Source organism: Stegostoma tigrinum, chromosome 10 (assembly GCF_030684315.1).
Source record: "Stegostoma tigrinum isolate sSteTig4 chromosome 10, sSteTig4.hap1, whole genome shotgun sequence".
In the NCBI taxonomy this organism is placed as follows: Eukaryota; Metazoa; Chordata; class Chondrichthyes; order Orectolobiformes; family Stegostomatidae; genus Stegostoma; species Stegostoma tigrinum.
This window is the reverse complement of record NC_081363.1, coordinates 83,985,893-84,012,732: the sequence shown is the minus strand read 5'-3', so window position 1 is coordinate 84,012,732 and position 26,840 is coordinate 83,985,893. Positions and strand designations below refer to the sequence as shown.

The 26,840-nt window shown below is 41.4% G+C and overlaps 1 protein-coding gene across 4 annotated transcripts in view; it reads right to left on the bottom strand.

Annotated features, from left to right (window-relative positions):
- The window catches only part of ino80 (INO80 complex ATPase subunit), a 177,304-nt gene that overhangs the window by 115,447 nt on the left and 35,017 nt on the right, over positions 1-26,840 (bottom strand). For 3 of the 4 annotated variants that reach the window (XM_048537886.2, XM_048537889.2, XM_048537887.2), the window contains exons 4-10: positions 25,597-25,664; positions 20,900-21,052; positions 16,956-17,076; positions 13,854-14,062; positions 8,352-8,405; positions 7,787-7,990; positions 6,009-6,204 (exon numbers count right to left, since the gene is read on the bottom strand). In XM_048537886.2, the coding sequence (XP_048393843.1) occupies positions 6,009-6,204; positions 7,787-7,990; positions 8,352-8,405; positions 13,854-14,062; positions 16,956-17,076; positions 20,900-21,052; positions 25,597-25,664 (1,005 nt within the window). Of the gene's footprint in view, positions 1-6,008; positions 6,205-7,786; positions 7,991-8,351; positions 8,406-13,853; positions 14,063-16,955; positions 17,077-20,899; positions 21,078-25,596; positions 25,665-26,840 lie in introns of all 4 variants that reach the window. The other variant, XM_048537890.2, reaches the window with a different exon arrangement.

The following is a 26,840-nucleotide window of genomic DNA, read 5'->3' as shown; positions in this document are numbered from 1 at the left end:
GAACGAAGATGTTTGGAAATACAAATGGCTTGGCAGTGGTATTCCTAAGATTAGGGAACTTGCAGGTGGCACCAAGCTTTTTTGACAACTCTCAGCGGCATACAAAATGTAGAATGTTCAGAAGAGATGCACAACTACATCTTTGAACCTTAATCCAAGATCAGCAGAGAACCAAGATGTGACCCTTTAAAGTATTCTATCACACAACTCAATGTCATAGAGATTGCAAAGAATTGATCAAACTAGAGGACAACAATAGGCTTAAGTTATTATTAGAGATGAGAAATACTTCCACTACAACCCACATGCTCATCACCTCTGGCTTCACTTGCACCTCTCCCAACTGTGTCAGATAGCTTCACTCTAATCTCAACCCCTCTTACCTCAGATTACCATCCACCGTCAACTGCACTCGTTACCTCATCTACCACTTCAAGTTCCTGTACACTCCTAGCCCTTGGCTTCACCTTGATGTAATAAATAATGAAAGCTTGAGATGTGTTGGTACTTCAGAAGAGGATTTTTTGTGCTGGCTGTCTTAAAATGCATAAAGACGGATAAACTCCCAGGACCTGATGAGGTGTATCCCAGACTCTGTGGGAAGCTAGGGAAAAGATTACTGAACCCATTGCTGAGATATTTGTATTACCGATAGCCACGGATGGCATGTCAGAAGACTACAGGTTGGCTAATATCGTGCCATTGTTTAAGGTGGTAAGGAAAAGCTAGGGAATTATAGACTAGTTGGCTGGACATCAGTGCTGGTTACACTGTTGGAGGGGATTCTGAGGGACAAGATTTACATGTTTTTGGGAAGGAAAGAACAAATTAGGGATAGTCAGCATGATTTTGTGCATGAGAAATCGTGTCTCACTAACTTGATTGAGTTTCTTGAAGAAATAACGAAGAAAATTGATGAAGGCAGAGCAGTAGTTTTGCACGCACTTCACCAAGGCATTCGACAAGGTTGCGCATGGTAGACTGGTTAGCAAGGTTAGATTATGTGGAATCCAGGCAGAGCTAACCAAGTGGATACAAAATTGGCTCAAAAGGTTACAGATGGTGGTGGTAGAGGGTCACTTTTCAGTCTGGAGGCCTGTGACCACTGCTGGGTGCGGGGTCCATTGCTTTTTGTCATTTATAAAAATGATTTGGATGTGAAGTGTGCAGATGACACAAACACTGATTATCTTGGAGTACAGCAGGACCTTGATCAGATGATCCGAGTGGTGGCAGATGGAGTTTAATTTAGATAAATGGAAGGTTTTAGTAAGGCAAATCAAAGCAGGATTTATTCACGTCACGGTAGGGCCATGGGGGGGGGGGGGGGGGGGGGGGGGTGGAGGAAGAAAGAGAGGTGGTGTTGGGGGTTGGTGGTGGTGTGCACGGCTCCCAAACAAAGAAACTGAGGGGTGCGGGTGCACAGCTCCTTCAAAATGGAGTTGTAAGTAGATTGGGTGATAAACAAGGCATTTGACATGCTTGCCTTCATTGGTCAATGCATTCAGTACAGGGAGTCGGAATGTTATGTTGCAGCTGTCATGGACGTTGGTGAGACCATTTTTAGAAGACTGCATTCAATCTAGTCTCCTGCTGTAGGAAAGATACTGTTAAACTTGAAAGGGATCAGAAAAGATTTGCAAGGATAATGCCAGGATTGGAGGGTTCAAGCTATACAGACAGGCCAAACAGGCTTTTTTCACTGGAATGTTGTAGACTGAGTGGTTACCTTATAGAGGTTTATAAGGTCATAAGAGGTGTGGATAAGGTCAATAGCCAAGCCAAGCTTAGGCAAGTCCAAATCTCGAGGACATAGGTATAAAGTGAGAGGGGAAAGATTTACAAAGGACCTGAATGGCAACTTTTTCCACACAGAGGATAGTGTGTGTATTGAACAAGCTGCCACAGCAAGTGATGAAGGCAGGTACAATTACGACACTTAAAAGGCATCTGGATGGATACATGATCAGGAAAGGTTTACGGGGATATGGACCAAAAGCTGCTAAGTGGGACTAGGTTCATTTAGGATATCTGGTCAACATGGATGAGATGGACCAAAGGGTCTGTTTCTGTGCGACATATCTCTGATTCCATAAATATATGGACGTGATTCTGCAGAAAATAGCAAAGGCAAATGATGCACACTGAGCTTGGGGAGAAAGGAAGGGCATGGTGAGGCTAAGACAGGAAACTAAAATCATGATTGAAAAGGAAAACATTGAGGTGGTTTCAGAAAGCAGATTTTAGCTGGCAAGGTACGAAGGAATAAGTAGAGAATTCCTTAGGGTATTAGTGTACTAAGTAAACAGTCGTCACCAATGATAAGAGTACAGGCACCAACAATTCAAAGGAAAATCTGACTGATAGATATTAAGATTTAGGACCTTCAGTATGGTTTGAAATCAGTCATAAAGCAATTTAAAAACAAGAGCAACAAACTTGGACATAAAGAATAAAACAATGTCAAAAACGTTAACCCAAGCAAAACTGTATTTGATGGAAAATCAGAACAGCACTCTCAGTATCAAAGGGAGAACAGGTACTGAGTTGAATGGGACATTCCACTGGGGCTCCCAGGGCCCAGCTTGTGTATCTTCTAACAGAGGACTATTGACAGAGCACTTCTGTAACACGTGAAATGCAAAGATTCATGGTTAAAAAGCAAGAATGTAAACTACACACAAACTAAAAGGCTGTAAATGACTCGAAACACATTCAGGTACGTGCAGCAAGATTTCAACCTGATAATATTTAACTGTTACACTCGGTCTTCTCTGGACAGAACTCTTTGATGAAGCCGCGGGGTAGGAAAGGCGGAGAAAAATGCTCTCAACATGAATTCCCGATCCAAGGATAATCTCCATTTGGTGGATTCCCTTACAGGGTGTTTTTTTTTAAAAACAAACCTGCATACTTCTGTTGCAGTGCAGCTTGTTTCAAAGTTAGTTTTTGTTAATTTGCACATATTGGTCACCAGCTGTGTGCTTGGTTCTGTAAAAATGACCCTTTAAAAAGAAATGCACTGAGTATCAAAGATGAAAGGTTCAACTTGTGAAACAGTGGAGCCAATACATCTATTCTTTTGGTAATTCTTGGGTTTAATAACTCCATAGTTGAAACTTCTATTCAGTGATTCGCCACGGCTCGGGATACCTTACTCAGTATCAAGCAACCTGCATGCCTTCTGAACTAATTTGTCTGGGGTCATCACCAGGCTGAAACCTTAGACAGAAACAGGAAGGTAGATTTTAAACGGTATACAGAGAACTGGGAACGGCAACAGCTTTCAAATACAAGATAGTGAATTGTTGTGAGCCGAAATGCTGTCCTTATAAAGGACGCTTAAAGATGTTTTAGTAACTTTCACAAAATCGCACAAATGTTATGGCACAGAAAGGAGCCATTTGGGCCATCACATGTGCATTGACTCTCTGTACAAACATCAAGAATTACTGTCAGTTTCTGGCCTTTTCCACTTACCCTTGCATTGCTTCCACTTCAATAATCATCCAATGTCCCCTTGGTTACCTCAACTGAACCACATGTGAAAAAGTTATTTTCTCACCTCACCTTTGCTACAGTAGTTAGGTCTAACGGAGTGGCTTGCTCAGCCACTTCAGAGGGGAGTTAATAGTTGACAGTCAACCACGTTGCTGTGCTTTTGGAGTGATATGTAGGCCAGATCAGGTCTGGATGGCACATTTCCTTCCCTGAAGAAAATTAGTGAACCAGACAGGTTTTTATGACAACCTACATAGTTGTCCTTGGGTTACATTTATATGCCAGATTTTTGTTTTACTGATTTCAAATTTCATCATCATGCATGGTGAGTTGCAAACCCATTAATCTGCGTTCTTGATATTTGTCCAGTGACATTAGCTACCTTGTAACTGTCTCTCCTTCAAAAGAGAATTGTGCACACATTTCAAAGTAAAGAAAAATTACATGGCAAAATTATGGGGAAACAGGAGGACAGAATTAATTGGATAGCCCTATAAATAGCCAACACAGACATGATTAGCTGAAGGCGTTCATCAGACAAACTGTTCTTTACCAGTGTTTCATTTTCTACAGAACAGTCTCAATGTATGTCCAGCTCTGATGGCAAGGTATAGCTGGTTTTCTTATTTAACTTGTTTCTTTAGGTGCATTTTGTGAAACAAAAAAAAATTTGCTAAAGTCACATCAATATGTTTTGGTGCCAGATTTTACTTGCTAGCAAGTGTGAAAAGGACTTGTAATATAGTGCTTAGTCAAAGTTCGGGCAGGTGTACTGACCACTGTATAATCACAGCCCCATGTCAAGACTACTGTGTGTAAATTAAACTCCCAGGTTTTCTGCTTTATTCTTGTATCCTAACACTCCTGCCCGCTTTATATTCTACAGCAGGCACAGGCCTGATTGACTATGCAGCTTAAAAAATCTGGAAAATGGGTTTACGATGTCCGTACAGGCTCTGAACAGGATGGTCAACAATGGAGATTTGTAAAGATTTGTGTCCTTTTACGAATCCGATAATTCCCAAGGTTCTCAAAAATCCAAGGAAAATTACAACCAGGTATCTGCCTTGAGCCCATTAGCTTATCTAATACTACTACTTCAGTGAAGTCATGTATTAAATGTCTGCCATTTCTTCCCTGTTCTTGATCGTTGTTTTCATTTCAATTTCCTTTGAGTTAAACAGCTGTGTCCAATCTAAGTGTCTCACTATCAAACTGAAGGTTAAAGTGTTATGATCACTGCTACTTCATTTTCCAATATCAGATCAAAAATAGCCTGCTCCCTGGTGAGCGCATGATAAAGTGGACAGGGAAATCATCCCTAATGGACTCTGAATTCATTATATTTACAGCTACCGTTGCCAACTTGTCTCATCCAATCACCACGGAGATTAAAGTCATCCATAATTATAGCTCTAACCTTTTAACATGCTCCTATTATTCATTGATTTATACCTTTCCTACTGTGTGGCTACAGCTTTGGGGGGGTTCTATACACCACTACTACCTTATTTCTTCGGATGTTACATATCTCCACCCAAATGCTGCCTACATCAACGAAGCCTCGAACATCTCTCAATTGTCCGGATTTCATCACTTATTAACATTGCTGCCCCATCAACTTTCCTTCCCACCTGTCTTTCTATATGAAACAGCTTCCCATTACCTAGCTCATTAAGCCCTCTTCCAAAATTTTAGATATTACAATGAAAATCACATCATTCTTCCAAACTTTCTGGAATATAATCTACTTGAAGGAGCAGGTTACAAGGACTGTTGTGCTGAGTTCATGTTGAAGCCCACTTTCTCTCAAACCGAATGTAAACTGAGAAACAAGGTACGGTCAAGGCAGGTCATGAAGAATCTTATCCCCAGAAATTACTAGCTAATGTTGCTTTTTCTCCAGAATCTTCCTTTAGGGGCATTATCCTATAAGAAGGAGACATTTTCATGAAGATCTCCACACATTTTACCAATCATGAAGCTATCAATCAGAACAAGATGCAGTGGACTACTGCTTATTGAGCACGAGTTAGGGCTAAAGCAGTTTGAGCAAGATGTTATTTCCAAAACATTACATTCTTGCAATAACTTGCTCCTAACCTGAATGGGCAGATATTTACAAGAACACGGTTTCACAAGTATTGCACTCCCACAAGATGCCACCAATAGAGTCTTCACAATGGAGAAACAGTTTCCAGTTGTCATCTTTAGATACTGAGCCATACCTGAAAGCTGTTTTGATAACGGAGATATTGGAGGCTCATGAGGAAAATCAAGGAAATGCAGCCACATAAAAAAGGGATTATCTAAGACAGGGAACAACAATGGGGAAAGCAAGTATTTAAGGTAAGAAAGTGAGATTAACTCAAGGTTCTATCGCCCCCTCAGAAGCTGATAGAAAAAGGTTTGAAAGCACCATTGTGAACAGCAGCATAGAGGTCACACACACACCCTTACTTACAGGATCTTACTGAATCAAATGCATACATTTCCATCATTCTTACCATAATCCTCCTGACTGACATTAACCATCACACCTCCTCCAATGTCAATCTGTCTGAAGATCACACTGTCATCCAGCTTCATCAAGATTTCCTCCTGCAAGGCATCATTCCCTGACGCTCGCTTCCGGCTCATGAAGTGTGCATACAGCTCTGTTTGCGTGATAAGGAAATTCAACTTTCGCTGCTGTCTTTTTGCCTATGGGTCAACAAAAGCAGGTTTTAAAAAGGTGTCGAACAGAGATGAGTAAATATTGAGAAGACGTCTTCCCAGAATACACAAAGCCCAGAAGTTGCAGCATCATGTGAAAGGAGAAACATTTGGAACATCTTTAAAAAGGTAATTTGCATGACTATCTAACCTTTCCTCATCTGTTCATCACAGGAAACAGGCTGATGAACAAGCCTTAATTGAGAAGTATTTTATTCTGGGACAAGGTGACTAAACTGCACATGATACTCCAGGTTTGGTCTCCCCAAGACTAGATATAATTGCTGAAACTCCTCTTGGAAAAAAGCCAATATTTACCTTAATTGCTTGCTACACCTGCAGTAAACTCTCAATGACTCAGGAGTCCTTGTTCACAAATCCCTATGAATGGTCATACCATTTAAGGAACTCACTTTCTACTTGTCCAAAGTTGACAGCTTCAATACTTCATTACATTGCATGCCATCTTCCAAATTTTTGCCCACTCACTTTGCTTCTCCAAATCCACATCAACCGTCTTGCACATAGTTCTATGCCATTGAGAGTTCAGAAATGTTACACTGAATCTTCCACCTCAATCACTTATATAGATTGCCATCATCTAATAGTATAATCCATTCGAAGAGTTCCATCACAACAGTGAGATCATAGGGAATCTATAGATCTCTCACTGGTCATAAATCTTTCCCATCTAATATCCACAAATAAACTCCTTACAATCCATGTCAACCCACAGGCTTGTAATTTTCAGGGTATAATTTTCCTCACTTCAATAGTAGGAGCAAATAAACCATTCTACATCATATTTAGATCACTAGAAAAAAATTGGATTGCAGAATAGATAGAGTAGCAGCTCAAATTAAACCTCCCATTATGCTTAGTCAAACAAAATCATTTACAGAAATCCCAGATCACATCAGATCTGATCTGGAGCACTACTTTTATGCATCACAGCTGAGTACGGCTTAAATAGCCTTGGACAAAGTGTTGTGTGCAGATTTACCAAAACAATATTAGTGCTCAAATGATTAGATTGTGGGGCTAGACTGCACGAAATTACCTTAGATTTGATAGGATTAAAAAAATGAGTTCCATTGCCCAAAATAAAAAGCAAATCCTCGAAATTACAGCAACAGGGGTGATATCAGGAAGCAGTTTTTCAGGTAAATACTGGTGGAAACATAGTATTCGCTCCAAACGACTAACATAAAATTTTTGCTCACTAAGAGATCCAAAAAGAGCAAGGAGATAGGAGGCAGGAAAATATTTGATTAAATGGACCAACAACTGCTTTATGTCCATATGAACACCACAAACAGACCATCACATACCCTGAAAAATTCAAGGCAATACAAACCAGCTTTATGCAACCTTTTCCTACTTTAAATCTTTCAGACCTTAGTATCATTTGAAAGGGGTTCCAGGCTACTGGTCTTTGTTATCTGGCTGGTTAAAAGCATATTGACGTCTGACAAAATTGGCCAGAAACTGCATAAGTGATCTATCACAGAAATTTGTCATCTGATAATTGCTCTATCAACCGTAAAATACTAGGAAAAAGTTCTCTAACCTCGCGCATCTCTTCATCAAGTTTTCGCTGCTCCAGAGCTTCTTTCTCTGCTCGTTTTCGATGTTCCTTCTCTACTTTGTCATATTTTTTCCAGTACAAAAGCATCTCTTTGGTTAGCCTCCGGGCTCGAGGCAGCGTTTCTTTACAGTTTTTCTGTGCCTGGATAGCAGCCCTCCGTACCTCTCGCATACAGTGGTGAGCAAGCTGGGGTCAGACAACAATACAAGATATTTGAATCAACACCTTCAATAATTCAAATTATAGTAGAACATAGTGAGCTACCATTAACTATGTGCTACAAGCTGGTGAATGCTCAGTCATATACACTGACCTCACCTTGTGCATACCTTCACTTCAAACTGTCATATTCTGTTCAAGCTACTGGTCTTTGATATTTCAAAATCCTTTAACCATAAAAACAGAAAGCCCAGTGCACTGAAACCTGCAAGGGCTGCTGCTTCAATTTTCTAATTTACGCTGAAATGCTCTCGCTGTCCCTCATGACTTGTGTACAGCCCATTAGTTTACCACCAATTTTAAATATTTCACTGCAGGTTAGTCCTACCTTTTTGGTGTTGGTGAGGATCATATTCCGAGCAGAGGACTTCTGTTTGTAGACCTTCAATGAAAGTATATACTAGTTATTCCTCAGCACAATATATGAGCACAGCATAACCCTCAAAGCCAGGCTAGAATAAACTGAACCAAAATCCCCACGTGCAACCTCATCCTTCACAAGATTCACCATGGTTACAGCACAGAAAGGGGCTTTTTAGATGATCATAGTACACTTACGTACCAAAAAACCAATTCATTAAGTGTTCTCCTATCTTGAGAAAGGCTCATTGCTTTGTTTGTTGTTTTTGTTTCTTATTCCATCTGTACAGGGTCTACAATTGTTAAGGATATACCTGTACCTATTTCTCTAATCAAGCTGTTCAAAGATGTTATTACACTTCTCAAAGCAGTGAGGCTTGAACCAAGTTCTCCAGTTCCAGAGGCAGGGACACTACCACCGCAAGAGGGCATTTTGTTTTCTTGTCTTGTCATGATTTCAATGTGGCCATCATGAGCTTAGTTTCATTCTGCAATTTCTGATCATCTGTTGTGAAAGTGCTCTCTTTTCCCGGGACGCCATCTGATGATAATGGGAATAGCAGCAAATTACTTATTTCCTTTGGTTGGGGGAGGGAAGCATTGTTGGCAAGATCAGCATTTATTACCCACCCATAACTGTCCTTGAGAAGATGATGGTGAACCATCCAATTAAACTGCTGCAGTCCAGCTAGTGTCACTACAGTGCAGTGTCGTTTGATTAGAAGCTCTGTGACTTTGCCTCAGCAAGTGAAGGAATTGCAACCATGTTGAACATCAACATTCCCACTTCTGACCTTATGTTGGAAGGGATGTGATTGATGAAAAGAGAATGGTTGGGCTTAAAGACACAACGCAAAGTAACTCTTGCAGCGATGTCAGAACTGAAATGGTTGGCCTCCAAACACGATCTTCCTCTGTGTTATATATAACTCCAACCAGTGGAGAACGTCCTGATTGCCATCCACTCCAATCTTGCTCTGGTTCCTTGTCACCGAGGCAGCGATTGGCATCAAGGGCATACTGAGTTCAGATCTTTTGTCCATGTTTGGTACATGGCTGAGCAGGTTGATGGAACCCAAACCAAACATTTGAGAGCAGATTATTCATTTCTATCCCGAAGTTGGGCTGTTTGCTTTACTATTGTGGAGGGTTCAGTAACTTTCACAACTTCTCTTATATTGAAATGGCGATGTTTATACAGAGGAGGATCTGTCAAGAACTGATATGAGGCAATTCCACTGCATAAGCACAATGACCACTCTAACAAAACTGAATCAAATGAACTATTTCCCCTTAAAGTTCAACAGCATTATTATCCTGCACTGACATCCTGGGGGCTTACCACTGACCAGAAACTAAAGTGGACCAGCTTATAAATATTGTGTACATAAAAGAAAATCAGAGATTAGGAAGTCAGCAAGATGTAGCTCATCTCTCGACACTCCAAAACTTGTCTAACATCTACAAAAAGTATGATAGGATATTCTCTATTTACTTGCACGGTGCAAATTCAACACCAAAAGGCTTAACATTATCCTGGACTTCGCTGCTTGTTTGACTGGCAACCCTTCCATCACCTGCAAAATTCACTCTTCCACTGCTCACGGACAATGGCAGCAGTGCATACCATGTACAAGCTGCACTGAAACTTGTCAAACTTTGTTTGAGATCAAGTTCAAAAATTTCATAAAAACTGGAAGGACAACTGCATCAAATAGGAACATAGAATAAAGGAGCACAAGTATGTCACTTGGTCCTTTGGGTCTGCTCTGCAATTCCAGATGATCATGGCTAACCAGTACTGTTCCTTCTTCTCCCAATTTACTTTGATCCCTTTATTCCTAAGGACTGTATCAACACCTTTCTTGAAAATCTTCTACGCTTCGGCCTCAATTTCCTGTGGCAGAGAATTCCACAGGCTCACCACTCTCTGGTGCAGCCAAGTCCTCATCCGTCTTAAAAGGTCTACTTTTATCCTTAGGCCATAACAGCTCTGGAGACCCCAGTCACCAAGAACAACCTTCTGCATCTATCCCGTCACATTAGAATTAGAGTAAATTAGAATTTTATGGGTTTCTATGGGATCCCCCTCCTTTTTCTAAACTCTATACTTGATTCATCCTCTCCCTGTATGTTATCCCAGCAATCAGCCTGGTAAATCTTCTTTGCATTTTCCCAATAGTCAGAACACCTTTCATTAGTTAACCGGTCACTGCGTACAATACTCGAAGGGCCTTACCAATGCCATGCACAGGTGCAATAACACATCCACCTCCTGAACTCTAATCCTCTTGCTATTAAGGCCAACATACTGCTCATCTTCTTCACTGCCTGCCATACCTGTATGTTTACGTTCAGCCAACAGTGTACAAGGACACCCAGGTCTGCCCTTTTACCAATCTAACGCGATTCAAACAATAAATCTACCAGCCTGTTTTTGCTACCCAAGTGGTTAACTTTGCATTTATCTGCATTATACTTCCCTCACCGTGTATTTGTCCACTTAACTGGTCCAAATTACACTGAAGCTTTTCTACATCATCCTCACAACACACCTCCTCCTAGTTTAATAGTTTCTTCGCCTAAATCATTAATATAATTGTGAATTGCTGGGGTCTAGGCACTGATCTCCACGGTACCCTACAAGTCATTGACTGCCACTCGGTAAAAGAACAGTTCATTCTAATCTTTGCTTCCAGTCTACCATTCAGCTCTCAATCCACTTCAATACATGAATTTCAATTCCACGTACTTGAACTCTGCATGCTAATCCCTTATATGGGATCCTACAAGCCTTCTGAAAAGGCAATTAAAATCACATCCGCCTTATCCACCCTATTAGTTATATTCTCAAAAAATTTCACAGATTAATCAATATGACTACATAAATCCATGCCAGCTGTCTAATGTGTGACTATCTTCCAAGTATTTCACTATTAAATCTTGCATAATGGAATCTAGCATTTTTTCCCCACTATCAAGGTCAAGCTAATCAGTTAACAACTAGATGTTTTCCGTTGCCTCAAATAGTACGAAGACGATCACTAGCATACCTGTTATTTTAGGGCTAATTGCTCTCGCGCCCTGGGGATTTATCTGAATTTAATCCCGTTAGTTTCCCCAGTACCATCTCCCTTCTATATATATTTCTTTCAATCCTCCTTCCTATGAGGCACTGCAATCCCATATTTTTAGTACATCATTTGTCTTCTTTTGTGAAGGCAAAGCTGATGTATGTATTTAATTCGTCTGCTACCTCTTTACTCCCCATTCTAAATTCCCATTTCTGACCGTAGGTGACTTGTATTTGACTTTACTAATCTTTTACTCTTTGCTTAACTGTAGCAGCTTTTACTATTGGTCTGTATTTTCCCTGCAAGCTTCTCTATACTATATCTTCTCTTCTTTGTCAGTCTGTTTGTCTTTCTTTGCTGGAATCTAAACTGTTCCCAGTCTTCAGGTCTGCTGCTTTTTTGTCCAATTTTTATGCCTCTTCCTGGGATTGAAGATTATCATTAATTTCCTTGTTACTCATGGTCTGACAACAATACCTGTTTTATTTCTATATCAGAATGGCTGAATAACTTCTGAACTTCATTGTGTTCTTCAAACGTCTGTCACTGCTTATGCACCATCAGATACAGTGGAAACACTGGCACCCATAACTTTCACTCCAAGTCCACACCATCCTGACTGCATCACTGTTCCTTCACAATTGCTGGGTTAAAATCCTGAAATTCCCATCCCAACAGTACTTGAGTAATTGGGGTTGCACTGTTCAAAGAAAGCAGCACACCACAATTTTCAAGTGCAATTAACCACGCATACTGGTCATGGAAGAGTGCAAAAGCATTATGGATCAAATTTAATATTTGCACATACCACACAACTTGGACTTGTGGAGGGGACATGCAAATACATTCGCCACATTCTTGCCCTCTGCTACTGCTCCACGTTCTCCATTATCTCATAGAACATTGAGCATAGGACAATAAAGCACAGAACAGGCCCTTCGGCCCTCGATGTTGCGCGGACCTGTCAACTAATCTAAGCCCCTCCCCCTACACTATCCCGTCATTATCCATATGCTTATCCAAGGACTGTTTAAATGCCCCTGATGTGACTGAGTTAACTGCATTGGCAGGCAGGGTGTTCCACGCCCTTACCACTGTCCGAGTAAAGAACCTGCCTCTGACATCTGTCTTAAATCTATCACCCCTCAATTTGTAGCTATGCCCCCTTGTACACGCTGAAGTCGTCATCCTCGGAAAAAGACTCTCACTGTCCACCCTATCTAATGCTCTGATCATCTTGTATGTCTCTATTAAATCCCCTCTTAGCCTCCATCTCTCCAATGAGAACAGACCCAAGTCCCTCAGCCTTTCTTCATAGGGCCTGCGCTCCAGACCAGGCAACATCCTGGTAAATCTCCTCTGCACCTTCTGTAATGCTTCCACATCTTTTCTGTAATGGGGCGACCAGAACTGCATGCAATATTTCAAATGAGGCCGCACTAGCGTTTTGTGCAGTTGCAGCATGACATCACGGCTCCGGAACTCAATCTCTCTACCAATAAAACCTAACACGCCGTAAGCCTTCTTAACAGCACCATCAACCTGGGTGGCAACTTTCAGGGATCTACGTACATGGACACCAAGATCCTTCTGCACGTCCACAGTACCAAGAATCTTTCCACTGACCCGGTATTCTGCCTTCCTATTATTCCTCCCAAAGTGAATCACCTCACATTTATCTGTATTAAACTCTATTTGCCACTTTTCAGCCCAATTCTGCAGTTTATCCAAGTCTCCCTGCAACATTCTTCCACACTGCCCACCACTCCACCGGCTTTAGTGTCATCTGCAAACTTACTAAGCCATTCACCTATGCCTGCGTCCAAGTCATTTATAATAATGACAAGCAGCAGTAGTCCCAAAACAGATCCTTGAGGCTTTTTATCTATTTCAATATTGTGCTGTAAAAACTAATAACAATCATGTACTGTACTGCTAATCAAATATAAATTATACCCTAACCTTTAACCCATCACCTCCAGGGATGTGTTGCTAAGCCATGGGAAATGCAGGGTTACAGGGGTAGGGTAAGGGGGCAGTATGGGTGAAGTACTCTTTGGGGGGGGGGGGGGGGGTCGCTGCGGACTTCATGGGCTGAATATTGCACACTGAAGGGATTCTGTGATCTCCTTGCTCCCCTAAAGCAATTGTCTGCGCTTTCCACTTTGCCAGATATGCTCAACAAACATTAATGAAAACCAGAACTACTGAAGTCTACTAGTCAGTTGTGACAGCTATTGGAAAAGGTGCCCATTTCCTGGATGTGTGGCATGAAATCCCGTTGTACAACGAGAAGCTGTTGGAAACAAGCAGGAAACCACCACTGCAATGGTCTATAGAACAGCACTGGAACCCTGCTGTTTGATCAGCTTTGTGCAACGTTTTCAAGTATTTACCTTGGGAACCTCCTTTTTGGCGATACTGAGCCAGACCTTGCGTCGCCGTGTATTCAACTGCTCTAAGTTTAGGTGCTTTTTCTTTGAACCGAGAGGAGGAGCATCATGGGAGAACTTGGCAAATATTTTCATCTCACTTCTTCGTGGCGATTCTCCAGATGAGAGTTCCTCCTCACGTTTCTTCCTCTTCTTCACTTTTTTCAATTTGGCTAGAAAAGAACAGGATACGTTCGCAAAAAAATAAAAAAGGTTGTTCACCCTCACCCACAAAGGCAGATATACCACCTTACCCGACAAAAGTCAATCACCCCCAATCCTTACACAATTAAGGAACTTTTTTTTAACAACTGTGTAGGGAAATTCACTCTATAAAGTCAAAGCACAATTAAAAGTGTGTCCTCAAGGAAAAGGTTATTAATTCAAGTTTTGCTTGTGAGCTAAGCCACCCAGCCCATTTTCGTGCTTGGTCAAACAAAGTCTTTGAACAGGTAATAAAAATGAAATACTAGGGTGGCAGAAATCTGAAATAAAAATGTTGCTGGAAACGTTCAACATGTCTAGCAGCATCATGGAGAGAGAAACAGTGAGCGTGCACCCGCAATTGTGTCATCTCCAGAAATTCCAGAGACCAGAATCATCCCATAAAATGTCTGAGAGGACTCCTCAGATGGCTACACTAACTGAACAGACAGTTTAAACTTTTAATGGGCAACTACTCAACACGTGAAACACTCAACTTCTCCAGTGATGAGTATGACTTACAGTCAGAGGCTTCCGAGGCAGCGCCACCAGCAGCCCCCGTGCCCCTACCTCCCAAGTTTCTCACTCTCAGCTTTGCTGCCATGCTATCCATTCATCCACAACCCTCTGCAGGTTCCCTTGCCCACCATCCTCATCCCACATCCATCACCTTAATTATTTCCCTGCTTGCCATTCTATTCCAACACGCCCTACCCCATATACCCTCCTAGGAGCAATGGGTTAAGTAGTGAATCCGCCCAATCCACAAATATAAATCTCAAGCTTCCAGATACTTGCCATTTAAATTCACCATCTAGTCTGCACACATTTCTGTCCTGAGTCTGTTACTACATTCTCAAACAGCTCAACTTAAGTTCGAGGATCAACAATTCATCTTCCCATAAGAAATGTTACAGTCTTCTGAATTTAATGTTGAATTCAATGACTTCTGACAGTGAACATTTTGCTGCTTCTTTATGTTGTGGTTTGAACCTTGTTTTTCATGATTTCGCTTTCATTATTCTGACGTAACCACTTCCACTTTATTTGTTATTCCACAACATCTTTGTCATTTAATTTCTCCTGCCCTCCTTCGCTTTCATTCTTCCTCCTCCCCTCCAACAGCATATTGCCATCATAGGCCTAATCTCCTTTACTTCTGAAATCATATTAAACTGCATTAAATCTGTTTTGTTCTCTCCAGATGTTGCCAGATTTGAGTATTTGTAGAACTCTACTACTCCTTGAACAGGTTGTCACCAAGTCAGTGCCCATTTTGCAGACAATATCAAGTTTGAACCTCTCCAATTGATTTTCATTAACAGAAATTACATCCCTAAGGATGTAACTATGGCAAGTTATTGCTCCTTTTCTTTCTCAAATTGTAACCTTTAACACGGTTAGCCACACAATCCTCTTTTCTTCTCAGGTGGATGAGGCCACCTGGTTAAATTTTTATCTATATCATCATAGCTACAGAATCATCTGCAGTCATTTATCTTTTTGTGACTACAGTTACCTCTCTAATCTCTCAAGAACATAATATGCAAGCCCTCTTTTTCCATCAACTTGCTGCCTCGCATCTTAATCTAGAGGCCTCTTTTCAGGATCCACATGTATGCTGACGACACCACCATATTGTCACTGCCTAGTTTATCACAACTTATCGGAAATCCCATGTGGATGAGCTGAAGTTTCCACCAATTAAAATTGGAACAAGTGAAATTATCTTTGAACCTTTCAACAGCTTTCATTTATATACAACTTTCAATGTGATAAAAGGCACTTTACACCGCGCATGATGCCAAACTTCCTAAGGAGATGGGTCACAGAGATAGATCTCAAGGAGCATTCTAAAGGAAGACATGGAGTTGACAAAGGGGTATTCAAAGGTCTACGGCCTACAAAGGTTAAAGTCACATCAACAAACAGTACAACGCAAGTCAGGAATCTGAAACAAACGAAAATTAATTAACAAAGCTGTTTCAAAAGGATTGTGCTGCTTGATGAGATTATAGGGATAGAGGGGGGTAGAAAGACTTAGAGATAAGGAGGACTTTAAAATTAAGACGTTGTGAGAAGCCAAACGTTGGTCAACAAGAAGGTAATGGGACTCGGTGTGTTTAAGGACCAAGGCACAGTTTTCAACGACTAAGGAGACCAGGATATGGGAGAACAGAAAGGTCTATGAAGGAATAGTCAAATCTGTAGACAACAGTTTAAATCAGATTATGCAGAGGTGGGAACAGGTCTACCCATGTGAGGGTGGAAATGATCACAGTAAAGATTTTAGTGATAGCAGAGAAAGATGTTAGACAACACATCATAGGCATCATACTTTCACAATTCATGTGCAAGATGGGCAGATAATAGTCAGCAGCTAAATAATCATGTCTACAAAGAGACAAATGATCAGGTTTCTCAATCTCAGTGACAAGGAACCTATGAGTGAAAGAGGAGAACAGTGGGGAAGAATTTAAGGTTGGGATTCAAAGCTGCTGTTGGAATAGTGAGCAGTTTTCACAGTTCAAGAACAGAACAATGGGTACTTCACATTATCTAGCCATATCTTTGCCAGTGAACCAAACCCCCGGTGGCTGCTGTTGCAGGTTGAACCACACGGTTCACAGCATCACTGGTCCTGCACTAAGCTTCCATCCCCATGACCCCTCTGCTACCGAAACTACATACTCCTAGAATATCAATCCTAAACTAGTCCTCATCTTTTCTGCTAAGGGCATACAATCTAAAGACAACATGCACATGGTGGAGGTAGGAGAAATCTGCACCAAGGTATAACTACTCAGATGCAGTGAAAAGGCTCAGGAAACCAGAAAGAAGCCAGTAGAACTGCTCACTCACCCTTCATTTTTTTCTCTTCTTTCTTCTTTTTCCTGCTAGGGCCTAGGACATGGCGCTGTTGCTCGTAGAAGTGGTCATGTGTGGACAGTAGACCCGTGCTGTAGTACTGGTATTGCTGGAGCTGGAGACAGTATACAAACTAAGTATCATTTCAAATAGAGGAGCTCCCAATCACACCATTAGCTAGCACACAGTGAAAGTAAGCCAAATCTAATACACACAACAGATCAGATAAATATCCCAATACAATCAAAGAAATAAGTCTACAGTTGGGAGATGCCAGTGAACTGTAGATGTGAAAAAAATGCTTTCAACATGTGGTCAATAATATTCAATTGCAGAAAGGGTGCTGGAGAACCAAGACACACATACATCACTGAAGGCAACAATATGTGCAAGCAGGATAGCAAAGAGCTGCAAAGCTTTCCATGAGCTGCAGCTTACTGATAAAAGGTTGGCCACAACAGTGTTGGAACAGTTGCTTCTGCAACAGTCTAAGATACGGACGAGAGTTTCAGAAGCAAGTGAGTACATGTTTCCAATATGATAGAAAAAGTCACTTGGTGAACAAGAGAACTTGGAGACAGAAGTTCAAATTATAATCAAACAGTATGCTGGAGTTATCAACAATTTGATTCACCCTAAGATAGTGACGAGGGACAAGGAAAAAATTCAGTGGTAATGGGATTGAGTTTGTGGTTGAAGTCAAAAGGTCATGACTTCAACTTTTCTATTTTTAACTGGAATATACTGCAGATCATCTGCACAAAAGGAAAAGCTGAAGCATTTTCAAAAAACCTTCAAGTAAGAGTGCCAAATGGATGACCCATCTCAGTTTCTGCTCGTGTTCCACAGCATCAGAGACCCATGTTCGTCAAGCTCATTTCATTCACACATTGAGAGATTAGGTTCTGCTAACGCTATAGGCCCTGATAATATTCCAGCAATAGCACTGAAGACCTGCGCTGAATGCTAGCAAAGTATGAGCCAAGATGTTCCAGTATGGCTACAAACTGCATCTACTCCAAGTGGAAAAATCAGCTGGATACATTCTGTCCATAAAACATGGTACAAATTCAACCCATCCAATTACCGCCCTGTCTACTTACGATCAGTAGACAAGTAATGGAGGGAGATGTTGACAGTACTGTCAAGTCACACACAGTTTGGGATCAGCAAGGGCCGCTCAGCTTTTGATCTTAAAGCAGCCTTGGTTCAAACACGAACAAAAGAGCTGAATACAAGAGCTTGGGTGCTATCTTGGCATCAAGATAGTATCTGGTCTAATCAATCAATGAGCCCTTAGCAAAACATGCTCAATTAGAATCGGGGAAAGCTCTCTGCTGGTTGGATACATACTTTTCATAAAGAAAGATGACTGATCATTGGAGGTCAATCATCTCAATCACAGGGCACATCACTGCAGCATTCCACCAGGGTATTTTCCTAGGCCTAACTATCTTTACCTGCTTCATCAATAAGTCAGAGGTGGGAACATTTGCTGTTAACTGTATAAAATGTTCAGCACCATTTGTGACTTCTTAGATACATTCAAATGCAGCAAGATGTGGACAATATTTACACTCAACCTTAAGTGTAAAGTTACAATCATGCCACACTAATATCAAACAATGACCATCGCCAACGAGAGAATCTAACCTTTCCCCCCTGCCATGGCATTCAATGACATAATTGAATTTCCCACTAGCAATATCCCAGGGGTTACCACTGACCAGAAACTGAACTGAATCAACAATACAAATGCACATCATCTTGTTTTGGAGCTACATTACTGTCCTTTCATTCCTGGATCACTTTCCCAAATTGCACCGTGAATGCACCTAACCGAGAAAGCGACATACCACCATCTTTTCAAGGGCAATTAGGGATGGCAATTAAATGCTGGCCTAGCCAGTGACAGATTTTTTTTTGAAAAGTCAAGCTAGATATCAGACAAATAATCACTGACAATTGTCAGAAGGAAATCGATGGAGACGTGCAGCTCCAGGTTGTTAGTGCTCCTGTGATAATTCACCTTATGTTTATTGAGGCCACTAGCAAAGAGCAGCACTTGGACTGTACATGACACGGACATGGAATAAGATAGCACTATCTAATGCTCTTCTATTATTTTGATACACCCAAACGTGAGGGGCTAAATGAGACATTCAAAATGGCTCCAGATCCAATGTGAAACCAATCTCCAAATAGTACACAAGCGAAACCCATAAGCTTCTTCTCTAAGTCTTTACTAAGATTGCCAGGAATCAGAGCACAAAACCCTGCCTAGTATCATATTTTGGTTACTTCATGAAGTGTAATTGACTAGTGAACATTTTTGTTGACTTTCGTCATGAATGAGTCTATCCCAATCTCAGCAACATTTCCAGACACCTTGATTCACGATTCACCTGTCAAAATGTAAACAAGTGACTCAAACTTAAATTCTATCTCCATTTCCAAGGTGCTGCCGTAGAAGAAACCAGCTTTAAGTGCTATCTAAACATAGGAACACGAATGGGCCATTCAACCGCTGGGCTGTCTCTGCCGATTCAAATGGGTGATTGTACCTTAACTTGCTTTACCTGTTTTTCTAATCAACCTATTCAGACATTATTACACATCTCTGGAGCAGGTGGGACTTGAACCCCAGCTTCCTGTTCCCAGGTAGGTACACTACCACTGCGCCACCTTGGCTCAATGACCCTTCATATATTTGACCAACAAAGATTGATCACACGTGCTAATTTCTTATTTGAGTTAGTATCAAACCCTTTGTGGAAGGCAGCTTCACACTTTTCCCATCCTGTGTGTGAAGAAGTGCTTTCTAACTTTTCTTCCGCATGATCTGGCTCTCATCTTTAGGTCTTGTTCCTTTAGCCTATATGACCTACAAGTGGAAAAGGGTTCTCTATCAACCCTATCAATTGATTTCAAAACCCTAAGCATCTCTTACTCTTCCACACTGTAGGGCATACAAGCCTGGCTTACATTTTCTACCATCATTTGTAGGCCTGGTGGCATACTAATGAATCTAAAATGCACTCCTGCAAAGGCTAATGTACCTTTCAACAGAGTGATAGCACAAAGTGCACACAGTATTCCATGCCAAGGCTTTGTACAGTTATAACAAAAACTTCCCTTTATATTGTTCTCTTCTAGATAGAGAGGTCGACATTGCATTAGCCTTTTTGATTATTTTTGTGCCTAACCAATTTCTGCAAGTGTACAGGGACACCAAATTTCCCTTGGTCTTCACTTTCCTGATTTACATAATTTGAATATTGACATCACCTTTCTTCGATTCACAACAGGTGACCTCAAAATTACTTATGTCACTATCCATCTGCTAGAGCTCTGCCTGTTCAGTCACTTTGCGACTTTATGTTTCCATCTAGTTATTGCTGTCAGCAATCTTTGCTGCGTCAGGCACTGAATATTTAAGGTTCGCTAAAGGAGTACCTTTGCCTGCCAACTTGTGTCAGGCAGCTTTTGATGAGCCTACTGCCAGAAGTGGGTGTAGTAGATTCACAGTTCCACACACATGCTTCATGGGCAGTTGAAAAAACATGAGCCAATACCATATAGGTGCCATTTTAATTCTATACAGACAGACTAGTATGACTCCCTCGACAGTACGAAATTCAGGCCTCAATATATCCCACATTTTTCTTCAGCACAAAACATGACAAAAATGACCTTCATTCAGCCTAGTGAAAAACACCTTACTTCTGATGCAAGTAACCTCCCCCCAATGTTATTCTCAGCCTATCAGTAGTTTACTGTGAGAAGCACAATTCCCCATGAACTTTCTCCATTCTATTCATATTAGTAAGCGAGTTCCTAACAGTTTTCATGGACACAGTGATCTCAAAGTAGCTCTATTGTGTAGCAATCCACAAGATGCCAGAGACAGAAGAACTGGTACGTGATAGAATGCTTACCTCTCTATCACTGTGCACTTTGCTCTGATGCAGCTTCCTGTACTTATGCAGACGCAACATATCGTGCAACTCCTCCTTCGTGAGCATAAACTCCTCTTCCGTGTCATCATCATCCGTGTTAGAGTCCGACGTCTCATTGCTCAAGAGAATGCTCTACACAGAAAGAAGAAATACATATCTGCACAAATCAGATTTGGTAGTCAGGTCAAAGAAGTAATTCGTGGTGAGGCAGATACGATCGTCAATAGGCTGGGAATAACCACGTGCAAACATAATTCCAAATCTCCTGCTCAGAGTCCAAATCCCTTCTACAAACACACTTTCAACCATTTAAATACTAAACTCTGTGGTCCTGCCATCTTGCTGGACACGTCGCAATCTCTGAAACTATCATGGTGAGTGGGAGAAGATCTGAGGAAATCCAAATACAAATCCCACATTCTAGCAAAACAAGCCTCGCCTAATCTAGTCTCTTCTTATTGTGTCTTCATGACAACTACCATCCTAAAGATTCTGTGCTATGCCCCCTTTCAACATGTGTATGAAGCCTAATGGTAGACTGCACCCATTCCATCCATCTTCATTGAACCTTCATGCTATCAGACTAAATGTCTAACCTTGAAGTGAAAAGTTTAGTATTGGAGTCTTGCTCAGCAGAGCTGAAGACTGAGAGATTCAGCAGTATGACTGGAATGGGCACTGGGGGTAGTGGTGGCATCAGTGGCTTACAGACAGACTTCATTATATGGGTGCAAGTCTATAACTTCAAGCTTCCTGATATTCAGTTATTTTAAGAAGTGACAAAGTTTACTTCTAAAAAGTGGTGCTGAGGGTGAAAAGTCTATCATGTTACTATAGTCTGTTCTTATCCGCACTAACCACTAGTAGTCCAAAACAATGATGTGATAGAGAAAATCTGAAGATTGAGATATGTCACCACTGCAAAGACCATAACCAAAATCCAGTTGACTAAATCAGATAACAAACTCCCCAACTCATAACTAGAATTCCACAAATCACCAAGCAGGAGCAATAGAAAAACAAGCTAAGAGCCATGGCACACCAAACAGCCTCCAGATCACAATGTAGTATCAAGTTATTTGTGTGCATAAACATTCAGAACATATTAGTATGATATTTCAACCCATGTAACCAAACACAAACTACACAAATGAGGAATAAGAGGATGGCTAGGGTAGGAATAGGGCCAGTCAAAGACAGAAGTGGGAAATTGTGAGTGGATCCTGTGGAGATTGGAGAGGTGCTAAATGATTATTTCTCATCTGTTTTCACTGAGCAACAGGACAATATTGTAGAGGAGATGACTGAGTTACAGGCTACTAGAATTAAAAGGATTAAGGTTAGTAAGGAGGAGGTGTTATCAATTCTAGAAGGTGTGAAGGTAGACAAGTCCCCTGGGATTTTTCCGAGGATTGTCTGGGAAGCTAGGGAGGTGGTGGCGGAACCTATGACCTTGAACTTTGAGTCCTTATTATCTATAGGTTTAGTACCAGAGGACTGGAGGATTGCAAATGCTGTGCCCTTGTTCAAGAAGGGCAGTAGGGATGACCCAGGTAATTATAGACCTGTGAGCCTTACGTCTGTTGTAGGAAAAGTTTTGGAAAGGATTATAAGAGATAGGATTTATCATCCAGCAAGCAACAATTTGATTGGAGATAGTCAGCATGGATTCATCAAGGGCAGGTCGTGTCTCACAAACCTGAGTTTTTTGAGAAGGTGACCAAGCATGTGGATGAGGCAAGGGCAATTGATGTGGGGTACATGAACTTCAGTAAAGCCTTTTAATAAGGTTCCACATGGGAGGCTATTGGAGAAGGTACAGAAGCATGGGATTGAGGGAGCTTTAGCAGTTTGGATTAGAAACTGGCTTTCTGTAAGAAGGCAACGAGTGGTGGTTGATGGAAAATATTCAACCTGGAGCCAGTGGTGCGCCTCAAGGATCTGTTTTGGGACCACTGCTGTTTGTCATTATTATAAATGACTTGGACGCAGGCATAGGTGGATGGCTTAGTAAGTTTGCAGATGACACTAAAGCCGGTGGAGTGGTGGGCAGTGTGGAAGAATGTTGCAGGGAGACTTGGATAAACTGCAGAATTGGGCTGAAAAGTGGCAAATAGAGTTTAATACGGATAAACGTGAGGTGATTCACTTTGGGAGGAATAATAGGAAGGCAGAATACCGGGTCAGTGGAAAGATTCTTGGTACTGTGGACGTGCAGAAGGATCTTGGTGTCCATGTACATAGATCCCTGAAAGTTGCCACCCAGGTTGAGGGTGCTGTTAAGAAGGCTTACGGCGTGTTAGGTTTTATTGGTAGAGAGATTGAGTTCCGGAGCCGTGATGTCATGCTGCAACTGCACAAAACGCTAGTGCGGCCTCATTTGAAATATTGCATGCAGTTCTGGTCGCCCCATTACAGGAAAGATGTGGAAGCATTACAGAAGGTGCAGAGGAGATTTACCAGGATGTTGCCTGGTCTGGAGCGCAGGCCCTATGAAGAAAGGCTGAGGGACTTGGGTCTGTTCTCATTGGAGAGATGGAGGCTAAGAGGGGATTTAATAGAGACATACAAGATGATCAGAGCATTAGATAGGGTGGACAGTGAGAGTCTTTTTCCGAGGATGACGACTTCAGCGTGTACAAGGGGGCATAGCTACAAATTGAGGGGTGATAGATTTAAGACAGATGTCAGAGGCAGGTTCTTTACTCGGACAGTGGTAAGGGCGTGGAACACCCTGCCTGCCAATGCAGTTAACTCAGTCACATCAGGGGCATTTAAACAGTCCTTGGATAAGCATATGGATAATGACAGGATAGTGTAGGGGGAGGGGCTTAGATTAGTTGACAGGTCCGCGCAACATCGAGGGCCGAAGGGCCTGTTCTGCGCTTTATTGTTCTATGTTCTAACTTTCAGTGAAATATTTTTAATCATATTGATATCCACAATCAAAAATCTTTATCATGGGCACACAGGTAATTTTCAAACAGCACCCAGTCCTCACTCAGAGGGAATCAGATCCTCTAGCAACCTGCAGCTTCAATAGTCATGGATAATTTGACACACCACCATTTTCAGCATCTGAGCTCCAGATATAAACTAGGTTAGCACATGAAGGTGGTCGTCCCCTGGAGCAAACTGGTTGGATGCAGCTACTCCATTTAAACTTGTGCCCAGATGAACAAAGGCAAAGGGGCAGATAGTCTGCAGACTGATGAAAAATATCACCCTCGTAAAAAGCAACACAGTTTTCCAAATAGTTTGGGAAAGTATGCAAATGCCTTCAATGATCGCAGGTGTCAACTGAGTAGTACAACTGCCTCAATGGATCAAAAGTTAAAGAGACAACACAAAAACAGGTTAATGTTCCTACTCGAAAAAAATGGAGTTGCACACATGTCAAGTTCCAGCTTGGGCTCAGTGCTCATACATTACCCTTTGCAGTTAGTGTACCAATGCTCGTATAATCTGAGCAGGGGCTTCAAGGTTTTTACAGATTGCTGAACTGTACCCGAGAATTAGCTTTGGATGAAGAGAGAAAATTTACAAAAAAAGAAAAAGAAGAAAACAAAACAACACCCAAGGTTAGTCAGGTTATAGGAACATTTCAGCTACTATTAGAGTCTCTGAACAGACAGCTAAAAGAACAAACAAGAACATAGAGATGTAAAATCTTTCACATCTTCTAGATGTGCCAAGGCACTTTTCAACATAACTGAAGCCAAGTCATTGTGTAAAGTATACAAACACAAAATGGCTCACAAATATAGCAACAAAACTATTGGTATTTTTAAGATGATTGAAGGGTTGGTTTTTTTTTTTTAAATTCATTCACATGATGGGCATTGCTGGCTAGGCCAACATTTATTACCCATCTCTCAATGTCCAGATGGCAGCGAAGAGTCAACCACATTTCTGTGGGCCTAGAGTCATATGTAGACCAGACCAGGTAGGGACGGCAGATTCCTTTCCTAAAGAACAGTGAACCACATGGGTTTTTCCCTGACAATCGGCAAAGGATTCATGATCACCATTACACTCCCAATTCCAGATTTTTATTAAATTCAAATTCCACCATCTGCCTTGGATTTATTTGAACCCAGGTCCCATGAACGTTAGCCAGGCCGCTGGATTAATTGTTCAGTGATAATACCACTAGGATGACCCTCCCCATAGCAAAAACTTCCTCCCTGCTCTTCAAATAATGCCATAGAGTCTTTTATATTCACCCAAGAGTAATGTGTCCTCTGTTTAATGCTCCATTTGAAAGACAGTATATCTGACAGTAGACGTTTAATCCAAACTTTGTGATCAAGCCTATGAACCCACAACATTTTGACTCAGAAGTGACAATGCAACCACTGAGCCAAGGCTGACAGTATATTTGGCTGTAACAGTTATATTTCAGCAAGCAGTAGTGGTCTCGGGCCAGTCAGGTAATTACAATGTTTACCCATTTTACGTTTGAACCATTAGAACATACACAGGTTTCTCTTTCTCTTCTGTTCACAAAGCACATCCTATAACACGTCAGTGATTGTGCGTTGGGATTGATCAGTAGAAACTGAACAACAAGCAACCTCAAAAGGATAACTGTAAGCAGCACACTTTAAAGAATAGCACAGCTCTACACAGATCACTTTACTGTGCAGGAATCAAACAGACACTTATGTCCTCACCTTCAGCCATTTCCTGCTTTTCTTCAATTTGCTGAAATTGTATACGTTTCCTCTCTCAACTTTGACTTCTGCAACATAAACATTGCAGGTAATTATTGGTTACCACCAACGCACAAAACTCAGACAAAGAAAATTAGTTCTTGAAACTGAGCAACATGCCGAAGAGAATGCTTTGTTAAAAGGAAACATTCAGAATAACATGAAGCAAAAGCACTGTTATAAGCAAGCAGGTAGCTCTGATCTTCTCACACACCTTGACCAAAATATCAAAATTTAAGAAATTTGAGAATGTTTCAGCCCGGATTCATAGAGTCATAGGCACAGAGATCTACAACTTGAAATTAGGCCCTTCAGCCAAATTTGCCCATGCCGCCCAATTTTCACTATTTAAATAGTGCCATTTGCCTGTGTTTGGTCCACATCCCTCCATACCAATCCCATCCAAGTTCCTGTTTAAATGCTTCTTAAAATGATTAAAATTGTACTCGCTTCCACCACTACCTCTGGCAGTCTGTTCCAGACACTCACCATCCTGGGAGAAAAGATTGCTCCTCCAGACCCTTTTGTCTCTCTCACCAGTCACCTTAAACCTATGTTCTCTAGTTTTAGATTTCCCTACCATGGAGAAAAGTTGTCCGCCATCTACTTATCTACACCTGTCATGTTTTTATACTCCTCTCTAAAGTCAGTCCTCAGGCTGGGACTCGGTGTTGGAGACTATCTAATCTCTCCTCATAACACAAACCTATCAGTCCAGCTAGCATCCAAGAAGGGCGAACAGAACTGCACGCGGTACTCCAAATGTGGCCTCACCAACATAGTGTATGAGGCATCCCATCTCCTATACTCAATGCACTGACCAATGAAAGCTAGCATGCCGAAAACCTTCTTCGCCCACCAATCTAACTGTGAACCATTTTCAAGGAGCTGTGAACCTATACCCATTAATCTTGGTTCTATAACACACCCCAGGGCCCTTTCATTGACTGTGCAAGTCCTACGCTGACTCGCTTTACCAAAATGCAAGACTTTGCATTTATCTAAATTAAACTCCATTCTTCAGCCCAGTTGGTCCAGATCTCATTGCATTCCCAAATGATTTTCTTCCATGCCCACTATACCACCAATCATGGTGTCACCCACAAACATTCTACTGATACCCCTGAAATTTTCCTGAAAATAATTTTACATAAATGACAAATGACAGTGGACCCAGCACTGATCCCTCATAGTCACAGGCCTCC